Genomic DNA, 12322 nt, shown 5'->3' with positions numbered 1-12322 from the left:
TCTTTGGAAACCGGTTACAAAATTTGTGCAGTGTATTTTTTTGTTTAGGGAAAATTAGAATTTGGTTAAAATTTTTCCAAAATTTTTGGAATGGAAAGTGTGTACCAAATAAGTTTTTTTGTTTTTTTTAATATATTTTTTATTTTTTGCCCCACAAAACAATGTTTCTTGATAAATTAAAATTGGCAACCCAAATAATTTAAGAAACAAATTTAGTTTCCAAATGGAAATTTGATCTCTAATTTGTTAGAAATGAAGTAGAAGTTTATTAATATATATTTTTTTATCCTCTTCTTTCATTTTTCATTTATTTTCACAAATTCCTCTATAAATTGAAGTTCCAAATAAATGGACCTGTTTCGAATGTTCTATATAACAATTGTAAACAATATGAAAAATTAAGAATTACAAGGTTCAATATCCAAATATGAAAGCAAAAATTCAAGATTTGGTTCTTCCCAGTGGCCATAACCACCTCACTTCACTTTTCTCTAAATTCAATTGGAAACTCCAAATATAACTAAAGTGCAACTCAATTCATAACCGCAGCAACTGCAGAGGAATTTGAAGTAATAAATTGGTAATTATAAATGAAATACAGTTAACAGTACTATCAAAATTATTTTTTACACGAAAAATAAAATTCCAAGAATCAGCTTATAGCTTATAGGTAGAACTTGATTGTGCTTCCAAGTGCCAGGTCTCAAAAGGAGCATAGAATTGCTGCAACACCAAAAATGTACATCGTTATAGAATGAAAGACATAAACCCAAACATGTTAGGTGAGAAGTTGTCCCCAAAATGTGATATAATCAGACCCACCATCAATTGCTGGCAGACTGGCCTTTAGATCTTCCAAAATATTACAGAGTGCGAGACACTGAGACAGAGAATCCAAAAAATTTGAGAGATGGCACCACTATAAAACAGGCCACTGAACAAGCCGAGTCAATCCCAAAACATCAAATCAACAACTCTCTTAGGTGACAATCGAGAACAGAAATGGCTGTTAATTGATGAAGAGAAGATTGGAATAAACACCGTTGCTTCAACTGGATTTACAAAGGATTTCAAGACCTCTGCACCTCTTTCTAATCAACTGAATTTTTTTCCACCCTTCTCTTTTTTACAACAAATTCATGATTGAAGTTTCCCCGAGTCACATCCTGGAAGAGGAATCTTCATAAAATGGTTCCTAACCACAGCTTGGATAACTAGTCAAAGAGTAGTCTCACTTGAATGCATTTCATTAGATGATAGTTAAATTTTGATCATCTCATTTATCTATTTGCTCTCACCAGTAATCCCCACAAGAACACACTCCACCATTGAAGTGGTGAAAGCGGTTGGAATCTCTTAAGATTATCAGCCTTCCCACAATCTTAGATATGTGTTTGATTGCAGTGTGGCAGTCTGCACACACCCGCAAGTTTTTTATAACACGGATTGGTCGCCCAGCTGGTATATTCAAGATCCCAAAAGCAACAGCTAATTTTTCACTATGATATTTGAGCATATGCTCCTTTTCCTCCTCATCCACATCATGTAAAACAAATTTTGTAGAACAAACATAGCCATCCTGCTTCATCCGTAAATCCAACTCCTCTAAGTAGGCATATATTCTACCTTTGTCTGGGTGGGTCGAATCCCCAACAGAAAATGTATGAATCTTGTTTTGCACTTCAACCCAACTATACCCCGGCACTTTCCTTACACCTGTGTCCCTCATTTTCACTCTCATCTTACCAACGTCGCCCCATCTACCTGAAGCTGCATATAAATTTGAGAGAAGAACATACATACCAGCATTATCAGGCTCCATCCTGAAAATTATTTCTGCAGCCTTTTCTCCCAATTCAGTATTGCCATGAATCCTGCTTGCACCGAGGAGAGCACCCCATGTTGCAGCATCTGGTTCAAAAGGCATGCTATTCATTAGGTTTTGGGCGTCATCTAGGCGCCCAGCTCGACCAAGTAGATCTATCATGCATGTATAGTGCTTTGAGTTTGCAGTAATGCCATAATCCTGATACATTGAATAGAAATATTCTGTCCCTCTGTCCACTAAGCCGGTATGACTACATGCGGACAACACACCAACCTAAAATAAACACAAACATAATTGAAAGTGGAAAACTAAAAACCATTAGCTGAAGAGAAGATATGCACATATAAAGTAAAAATTAATAACAAAATAACAACTTATCAACCCTCAAATGGAAGAGAGAGAGAGAGTGTATTGTCCTATGTTATTATCACCCACTGAATCTACATCTGATGAAGTAATATAAAAAAATAAATCTTAGAGTAACTATACTTGGGAAATCTTATCAAATGGTTCCTCAGTTTATTGATCTATTTTGTCCACCGATGCTGCAACCTACCAAACCAAACCAAGCCTTGTGTTCCAATCAAGTGAGTTCGGTTACATGGGTCTTTTTTTGCCATTGTTCTCTACAAAGGGCTATATGCTCAGTTAAATTAATTAAATTCACATCTTTTGTCACTGCAGCATCGCAGCTTGATGGGATAAAGTAGGATCCTATGTTCTTATATAATGCCTAATATCATATAAAACGAAACCCACGAAAATAAATAGATAATTGCAAATTACCATTGTGACATCATCAGGTCTGATACCCACTTTCTTCATTGACTCAAAAACCATTAGAGCCTCTTTGCCAAATCCATGCCTTGCATAACCAGCAATCATTGTGTTCCATGAAACAACATCCTTCTCTGCAATATCCTCAAATACTTCGTATGCTTCATCTATGCTTCCACACTTGCAATACATTGCAAGAAGTGCATTCCCCACAAAGCACCCGCTCTCATAACCTGTCTTAACAAGCCGCCCATGCACTTGCATCCCGAACTCTAAAGCAGCAATATCAGCACATGTGCTCAAAACACAGGTAAAGGTTGACCTATTCAACTTTTCCCCATCTCTCTTCATCTCTACAAATAGGTGCAAAGCCTCTTCACTGAGACCAGTATGAGCATACCCTGCAATTATTGCTGCCCAAGAAATGCAATCACGTTGCGGCATTCTATCAAATAAATTCCTAGCGTGAGCCATTTCGCCATTTTGAGCATAGCCAGTAATCATTGTATTCCAAGAACTAACATTCCGACGAGGCATTGCCTCAAAAAGTTCTCTTGCCATATTCATTCTCTTGCACTGTGAATATCCTGCAATCATTGCATTCCATGAAACAGAATTCTTTTCTGGCATTTCATTGAAAAAATTTCTAGCTTCATCCAGCATACCATTTTGCACGTACCCAGAGACCATTGCAGTCCATGTAAACACATCCCGAATTGGAGACTCATCAAACAATCTCTGCGCTTCGGACAATTCGCCATTCTGGGCATAGCCAGAAATCATGGTGTTCCATGAAACTTCATCTCTAACGGGCATTCTATCAAAAACCCGCCTCCCATCGACTAACCTCTTCTTCCTCACATATCCACCCATCAAACAATTCCAAGAAACCACCTCCCAATCTGACTTCGATTCAAACAACCGATGAGCATCTTCTATTCGCCCATTCTGCACATATGCAGCTAGTATCCCATTCCACGAGATTGAATTCTTGTTGGGCATCTTGTCGAAAATCATCCTCGCCTCGTCAACATACCCATTCTGTGCATAACCCGACAACATAGCATTCCATGAAACAACATCCTTTTCGGGCATTTGATCAAATAACAACCGGGCAGCCCCAAGATTCCTATTCCGAACACAGCCGCTGATCATCACGTTCCAAGAAACCAAGTCCCTTACGGGCATTTTCTCAAACACCTCTCGAGCAAGATCAAACTGGCCATTTGATAAGTACCCAGATATCATCGCGTTCCAAGAAACAGAACTCCGGCGAGGCATGGTGTTGAAGACGCGGAGAGCGGATTCGCATTGGCCATTGCGCATGTGGTTGGTGATCGCGATGTTCCATTTCACTATGTCCGACTCTGTAATGGAAGATGATGAGGATGATGATGATTGATTGGGTGGTTGTTTGGAAGATAGTTTTGCTGAAGGAGATGGGTTGGAGGTTCTAGTTTCGGTAACGGTGGGTTGAGTTTGCCGGGAGGACAAGCAGGTGCTGTGGAACAGCCTGAGGCGCTGTGCAAGGCGCATGGCATAAATCACATCAGTCGGACAACATTTCTAACGGTTCAAACGAACAGTTGGGTTTTGGCGGGGAGGGTCTAAAGAAAGAGCAAGGATCCTCGTAAGCGATTTTTTTCTAAAGTTTATTAAAGTGTTACATTGTATGGTTGAGATTTAATGGCAAGTCATATCAATTTTTTTGATGTGACTTGCCAGTAAATTTCAACCACACAATGTAGCACTCTAGAAAATTTTAGGAAAATTTCACTCTAGAGGATCCTTGGTGCTAAAGAAATTCAATACATCGATACCACGTCCTCATTCAGTACGTCTGATGATAATCAATAACGTTTTTATTTAATATTATTAAAAAGTCATTAATTATTAATTTCAGTGATAGTTTAAAAATTTTGTTATAAAAAATGTTACTGGTTATAAATTTTAATAATAGTTTAAAAAAATGCCACAAAAAGTTACTAATTTTTAGGAGTGTAAATCTGGCCCAGCCTGGCCCATGTTGGGCCTCACGGGCTCCCGCTAAAATTCGAGCCAGATCGGGTCAAAAAAGTAGGCCCAGGCCCAACTCCAAGGGTATTCGGGTCTTGAGCAGGGCCGATCTGATGGGCATGGGCCTGGTCTCGAGCTTGGGCCGGGCTTGACCAATTTTTTTTTACTAAAATTTTATTATTTTTCACTAAAAAGCACTGGGTCTTGAGTGGGTCGGGCCTTTAAGCGGGCTGATGGGTTAGCCTAGGCCCAAGTTTAGGGACTCAGACGGGGCCCAAATCGGGCTGTGGGTGGGATTCGGACCGCAGGCTATTTTTACACTCCTACTAATTTTCAACTTTCAGATAGTTTGAAAATTTTGTCACAGAAAAACGTCACTAATTGTAAGTTTTAGAGATAATTTATAAAAATCATGATAAAAAAATTACAAATTGTCAATTTTTAGTGACGTGTAAAAAATTGTTATAAAAAATTATTTTGGCAACTATTTTACTACGACTTATTTTCAATAGGATTTGATGAGAATTAAGTTTAATAATTAGGACATATTGGTAATTATATATATATATACAAGTTTTTGTAAGAAGCAGAAATAAAATAAAAATGCATATAAATTGTGTGGGTGTTGATTTTTGACAACACAACCAAACAGGAAAACTCAGCAAGAAAACACCGGTAGAATAGATTAAGCATGAACAACCTGTTTACAGAAAGATAAGAATCCGGCAGTGGTTCGTTCACTCGGGGGCACTTCGACGATCAAGTTAGTAATTATCTCTCAAAGATAACCAATAGTGCTTAACTCACTAGACAGAGCATAAAAAGCATACTTTAGACCCACGAGTTTGTCTTACTTTTATAGCCAGCACTAACTTGATCCCTGTAAAAACCTAACTTTAATGAACTTTGGCTCAATGCTTATCGTGGATTCCCAATTAGATAGATATAAACTCCCTAAGAGCTTTATCTTTATCCAAACTGAGATCCTCCCCTGTTCTAGGACTCTTGTCCCTTATTTGCTTACCCCGGATTCCGGCATCTCTGTAGGTAACCTCGGCGTGGCCGAGATCACCTCGGCGTCAGGACCATGCTACGTGGCACCTCGGCTGACACTTCAGTGTCACCTTGGCCATATGCTGTCATTTACAAAATATGCCTCCGCAACTGCCCCCTAGGTTTTATTACCTCGGTAACCTGAGGTGATGGAACCTACACTGCTATTCATACATTATGTCGGCCAAAATTCATTCTTTCCTTCGATTGAGATAATTACTCATCGACTTTAAGTACCTAGTACTTAACTATCTATTTTTATCAAGGATCAAGAACCAAGAACCTAGAACCAAGTTCTTTAAGTATCTTATCAAGGATCAAGAACCAAGAACCTAGAACCAAGTTCTTTAAGTATCTTAACTGAGATCGTTCCTCTGGCTGATATTTCTGCTTCATTAAATCAAGATCTCCAAGAGTTTTATTTGCTCATGAGCTGTCACGCACAATTTTCCTAACAGTTTCCGCCATGCGTCCTTCTCTCATTAGTTTGTACCTGACACGCGCTATCAAGACACGTCGCTTCTACGCACGCCGCCTGGCAGACACATCGTCCAAGACATATTATTATGGTTTGCCGCCTTTTCGGGATTTTGACAAAACTTCTCTCTCTCTCCGTCTCTTCACTTTTGCAAAAAACAATCTCCCTTGTTTCGCAAATTTTCTTTCTCTAAAGCAAAAGAAAAACTCCCAAACCACCATTGCCGCTTCTCTGAACTTTCTGCAACTGCCCCGATCGTCTCCTCCGACACTCTTTTCATTGTTTCGCTCCAGCATTTTCTGTCATCTTACTCCAGCGGTCATTACTCCGGCCACGGTTCCTCGGTTTTATTTGGTAAGTTCTTAACTTTTGTCTTTTCAAATTTCAGCCTCTCATTCTTGATTTTGCTTTAAAGCTGCCATTTGTGCATATTATTTGTTGTTATTCTATCTCTATCTCCATGTTTTGACCTTCGTGAATCGCATCACAACTTGTTCCTGATTTCAAATGTGTGCATATTGCTTCTGGTCTTTGCATTTCACACACACTTTACTTAGTGTTCTGCAAATTGGTGACTTTCCTTATTCTTGAATCTTGGCCGCTTTCTTGATTTTTGAATTATGTTCTTTTTTCTGTTTTTCTTGTTGTATTTCCAGATTTTTGCCCTTACACCTTTGTTTTCGTGCTTAGCTTGTAGGTTTGGGATTTGCCTTGAAAGCAAACACTTAGAAGAAACTGAAACAAACTCCCCTTAGATCTGAGAAAACCATAGCTCCAGTGCAAATTTAGGCTTTAGCTGAGGTGTTCAAACCTATAACCATTACCCTATCAATCAAACCCTTTACCCCGAGATAATGGGTATGTTCAGATGAAGGGTTGACAACCCAGAAAAACTCGAATATTTTAAGAGAGAGTTTTCTACCCCGCCGACGTCCAGATTAGGTTAGCCGGGAAGGAGGACTCCATCATGCCAGATGGAGTGTTCAAACCTATAACCATTACCCTATCGATCAAACCCTTTACCCCGAGATAATGGGTATGTTCAGATGGAGGGTTGACAACCCAGAAAAACTCGAATATTTTAAGAGAGAGTTTTCTATCCCCGCCGACGTCTAGATTAGGTTAGCCGGGAAGGAGGACTCAATCATGCCAGATGGAGACTTCATGCCCTTCCCCGTTGTGGCCTTCATAGAATGCAGACTTTGGCTTCCCTTAGATATTCTCTTCAAGGAAATCCTTCATTACTATAAACTCAACCCGATACAGCTAGCCATCAGTTCCTACAAGGTTATTAATGGTATAATTGCCCTAGCTCGCCGAGAAAACGCTAGGATAACATTAGCCGACATTCAGTATTGTTACACCATGTGTGGCCTAAAGTCTCATCATCTCGGGCAACTTAGAGTTTGCTCCTGATGATGATCTTCATCTCTTCCCTCTACGCCGAACGGTGTTTAAAGAGGCTGATGGTAAGAACTGAGTCATTCTTTTAATCACATTTATGTTAGGACTTGTCAACTTATATATCTTCGTCTGAATACTTTTGCCTTTTTTGTTCTTTTTTGCAGCTCTTCTTCAGCTAGCGAAGGACTTCTGGCAAACTTTTTTCCCAGTAAGGACTTGAAAATGCTTCTTGGTCTGCCCATCAACAAGTGCAAAGCCCCTTTACTACTCAATTACATCCCAATGTACAAGTCAGCTTTGCCCGACATCGCTTGCAGATGTCTAACTCGCAGATGTTTAACTCCACCATCTGCCTCAACCGCTCCAGTCACTTCCTCACCAAGAATTGATCAGGCTCCCTCTTCTGATCTTGTTGAGCTGTCATCAATCTCTGCCCCCCAACTCATCCCGATATCACAATGCTAACGCCGACACCGACGTCGAGCTCTACCAAATGTCCCTGCTGGCAGAACCCAAAGCCGCATATGACGAGATTCTGAAGAATCAGCACTTGACCCAGCAAACCCACAAATTGCTCTACCAGTAATTCATTTTGGTACCAAAATTACCATTGTCGCAATCGCTGAAGAAATGGGCCATAGCAAAGTCGTTGTGGAGGATCTCTTGGCCGATCTTCCAGGAGTTGTTTCCGTTCAGTCTTCTCTATTAGAATCCCAGTCTAAGCAAAAACCAAAAAAGGTAAAAAGGGCTAAGTCAAAGGCCCCAGTTACCCAAGTTGATATTGATGATACAGTGTCAATCTCAAAATTGGCCGAGGTTGAAAAAGTGCCTCTAACGGCAAGAAGAGGCCTGCTAAGGACCAGCCAACCAACACCTCGCGATCGAAGAAGCCTGTGATAACCCTGTTCGGTATCATGCTAATGGGTCCTTATTATGAGTTTGATTATATGTTTAATATGATTTTGTGTGCCATTATGTAAAAATGAGAGATTTTGAATTTCTATCTGTTCACCGTAGGAATATCTGTTTGCTTATCTGCTTTGGGAATTAAATTGACGGCCTTATCGGCCACAAAACCCGAAATTGATTACGCCATTGTGATTAGCTTAATTTTTAGAGCTTGCGGTGAACTTTAATTAGAAATTGATTTGGATCAAATTAATCAGATTGAATTTGATGAATTAGTGCTCAATTACTTTATATTAAAATAATGTAACCAAGGGAGCTCTTCTTAAGACCATTACACTCTCATTTTGTTTCCTTTTGAGACCAACGTCTGCCATTATGCTCTAAAGAGAGGGAGGGGCCGAATTTTAGTGAGAGAAGAGGCTCAAGGTAGAGATTTGCTAAGGAAGTTGGTAATTTTGAAGCTACACTCAAGAATTAAGCATAAGCTTAGAAGATAAAGCTCCTGGGTGAGTAAATTCATGAGTTTGAACTTGTGATTTTGTGAATTAAAGATTAATTGGTGATCAAGAACAAGAGTTGTGCTATAATTGATGAATTTGAAGTTAATGTGCACATGCATGTATAGGATCACCATGATTTTTACATAACCAAGCATGTATTAAGTTGAATATGGAAATATGAGTGTTGAATCATACATGCAAGCATAGTTTTGTTGAGTTTCATGGTTATAAGCACCATTTGTACCATTTGAAATAGAAATGGAGTCAAGAATTGACATGCATGCATGATTGATGAGAATATGAAGCTTAAATGCATGAATTTAATGTATTGGAAGTAAGTTTGGTATAATTTGGGTTTGCATGTGATTGATTCATGGGAATTGAGCTTCAATATGTTGTAATATAATGTGTTTATATGTTTTTGGGACTGAAATCATGAGATGAGACCCTTGAACATCAAAATTGAACTCCAAGAACAGTTCTGGAATTTCCAGAAAGTTTGATGTCTGCTCGAGCAGGGAAACCGCCGCTCGAGTGTGAATTTCGTGCTCCTAGTATTTTCTACAGACCATGATATCCGCTCGAGCGGGGAGCTATGTAAGATGGACTTCCGCTCGAGCGTCCAAGTTCCACGCTCGAGTGTAAAAATAACATAACCAGTACTTTTGCAAACCTCATGGGTCCGCTCGAGCGGGGACCCTGCTTCTGAAAATTCTGTGTGATCGTTCTGTGTTTCGTTTTCCGTTCTCTTTCACTTGCAAGCACTCTTAGGCATGCATTAAGCATTGTAATTGAGTTAAAGAGATAAGAATGAAGCCTAAAGAGGAATATGTGAATTAAAGAACGGATTGAATCGTTTGTGACCCATATATGTTATATGATGTGTAGGGTCAAGCTCCAGGGCAAATCCACGAGCCGATCACTGTGAGTAATATCTTAACAAAGATATCTGAATTATGTTGTTGTCCAAATTGCTTACTTTTATGTAAGTCTTATAAGTTCATTGATTCGTTTGGTGGACAATGATTGTTAGAATAAATGAATGGGCCAAAGGCCGTTTTGATAAGAATAAATGTATAGGCCAGAGGCCGTTTTGATAAGAATAAATGCATGGGCCAGAGGCCGTTTTGATAAGAATGAATGAATGGGCCGAAGGCTGTTTTGACATTAATGAATGGGCCAAAGGTCGTTTTGACATGAATGAATGGGCCGAAGGCCGTTTTGACAAGAATAAATGATTGGGCCGAAGGCCGATTAACATGAATGATTGGGTCGAAGGCCGATTGATATGAATGATTGGGCCGGAGGCTGATTGATATGAATGATTGGGCCGGAGGCCGATTGACATAAATGGTTGGGCCAAAGGCCGTTTTGACACAAATGAAAATTTGACATGCATGAATGGGCCAAAGGCCAGTTTGACATGCATGAATGGGCCAGAGGCCAGATTGACATAAATGAAAGTTTGTATGCCTAAAGGCCAGTTTGAGATGGAAGTTTGAAAAGGCCAAAGGCCAGTTTGACACGAATAACAATTTGACACGAATAACCGTTTAACACTAATGAATTGGGCCCAAGGCCATATGATGTGTTTGGAATCGCAGTTACTTAACTTACATATGTCTGTGTATGTATGTATTAGTAGAAATATAAATTGGGCCCAAGGCCGTTTGATGTATATTGTTCCAATGTGTATTCTTTATTTGATATTATTCACTGGGCTTTCGCTCACGCTCATTCATGTGTTTGTAGGTGAGCCAAGAGAAGTCCAAACCCAGCCCCAGTGAAGTCTGTGTGGAACAACTAAGGTTTTGAAGAGTCAGCCCTTGCGTCTCACGCACGAGACACGTCTTCGCCCTTCTGCTATTCTATGTTATTTTGTCATGTTGGCGAGGACTTTGGTGTACGTCTGTATATAGCTTTGTTTTGGCTGACTTAGATTTGAATGATCCTGTCTGTATAATGTTACTATACTTTCTGTTGTGAGTTATTAACATATGTATGTATGGAATGTTATGATGTGCATATAAGCACGGCTCTATGGACAAAGTTTTAAATTTGTTTCCGTTTGGCCCCTTCACTCTGGTGAGTTTTGTTTTATTTGGTTTGAGGCCGTAGGTAATCTCGTGATTACTGGCCGGTTATGGCCTTAACCATAGAGGCGGGTTTGGGTCGTGACAAAGTTGAAGTCCCAGTCGGCCGCAAGCCCAAGTGCCTTTAAAATCGATGATCCTTGGGCTCCTGACATCACGATTGGGGACCAACCAGTCAAGGCTGGTGACAGTGCTATTGATAATATTGACGTCGGCGTCGCTCTTTCCACCGTCGTTCTTCTCCCAACTGATCTAAATCATATGGCTGAGATCTCGGGGTACGAAAAACTTTGCTTTGATAATGCAACACTCTGTCCTGTTAAGTTCTCAACACTTGAAACTCTTAGTTGTTTACTTCAAGTTTTGTTCTATACTTCAAAGGTCTACTAAATTGTTCATTCATTTTCTTCTCAAGTGATCTAGCACGCTGTAGACACCGCATTTTTGACCGCCCTTAAGAGTTGGACGTGACTAATGGTTTACATGGTGGAGAAAGGTGTGTAGAGGAAAGGTTCAGTTTCTTCGGTAAGGAGAGAGTCAATCTCAACTTCATACCCTTTTTTGGACCAAAACAATCTTGATCAAAATATTTTAGACCTTAAAATCCTCTCTTTCAAAACGTTTTTGAAATAAAATTTTTACGATGTTCCGAGGCTCGCATTTTGTCAAATGTTGCGCTTTTCAATAAACCGAGCAAGGACAAAGTAGAAATGAATGAAAGAGAGATGAAATCTTTGAAAAATATTTCAAAACACTTTGCTTAGGGGTTTGGAGTTGAAGAAAAGAGGAAAGGAGATAAGAAAACTAGTTTAAAAGAAAGTTCGGCATGAATCTGGTTGAACCGAATCTGCGCGGCTTCACCAAAAAAGGCATAACTTTTTGCACAAGATGAATTTTGATGCAAGGTTGGCGCCATTGGAAAGATAACTTCCAGGGCTTCAATTTGGACATAATAATGACCTAAAAAGGAGTTCATAAGGAGGATTTATAGCTATTTGAAGTTGGACCTGGAAAGCAGAATTTTTCTAAAGTAGCAGGCCGACCAGAAAAGGTGGCTGGCCGACCACCCTCTCCTGAAAAAGTGGTCGGCCGACCAGGAAAAGTAGCAGGCCAACCAGGAAAGGCGGCCGGCCGACCACTTATGCCCAGAAAGCTCAAAATTGATAGATATTTTCCCTCCAGCTGTCTTCCACACCCTCCAGCTGTCCTATAATCAGATATTTTCGAGCCAACTCTCCTTTTTGCTATATATGATGTTATATCT

General features: G+C 39.8%; 1 protein-coding gene across 2 annotated transcripts; it reads right to left on the bottom strand.

Moving 5' to 3' along the window:
* Positions 1-517: 517 nt before the first annotated feature.
* Positions 518-4232, bottom strand: LOC114285073 (Tetratricopeptide repeat (TPR)-like superfamily protein). Of its 2 annotated transcripts, XR_003637147.2 has the most exons (3): positions 2615-4223; positions 823-2101; positions 518-723 (listed from the first exon to the last, which is right to left on the bottom strand). XR_003637147.2 is itself a non-coding variant. In XM_028228067.2 (2 exons), the coding sequence occupies exons 1-2, from the start codon at positions 4139-4141 to the stop codon at positions 1295-1297; spliced, it is 2334 nt and encodes a 777-aa protein (XP_028083868.2). In that variant the 5' UTR covers positions 4142-4232; the 3' UTR covers positions 518-1294. The 2 variants fall into 2 exon arrangements, 1 of the variants encoding a protein (XP_028083868.2); XM_028228067.2 differs by having other exon boundaries at positions 518-2101; positions 2615-4232.
* Between the last annotated feature and the right edge of the window lie 8090 nt (positions 4233-12322).

Source organism: Camellia sinensis, chromosome 4 (assembly GCF_055761805.1).
Source record: "Camellia sinensis isolate YWXY chromosome 4, ASM5576180v1, whole genome shotgun sequence".
Taxonomy (NCBI): domain Eukaryota; kingdom Viridiplantae; phylum Streptophyta; class Magnoliopsida; order Ericales; family Theaceae; genus Camellia; species Camellia sinensis.
The sequence above is the reverse complement of the archived record's forward strand: the minus strand, read 5'-3'. Positions and strand labels throughout refer to the sequence as shown.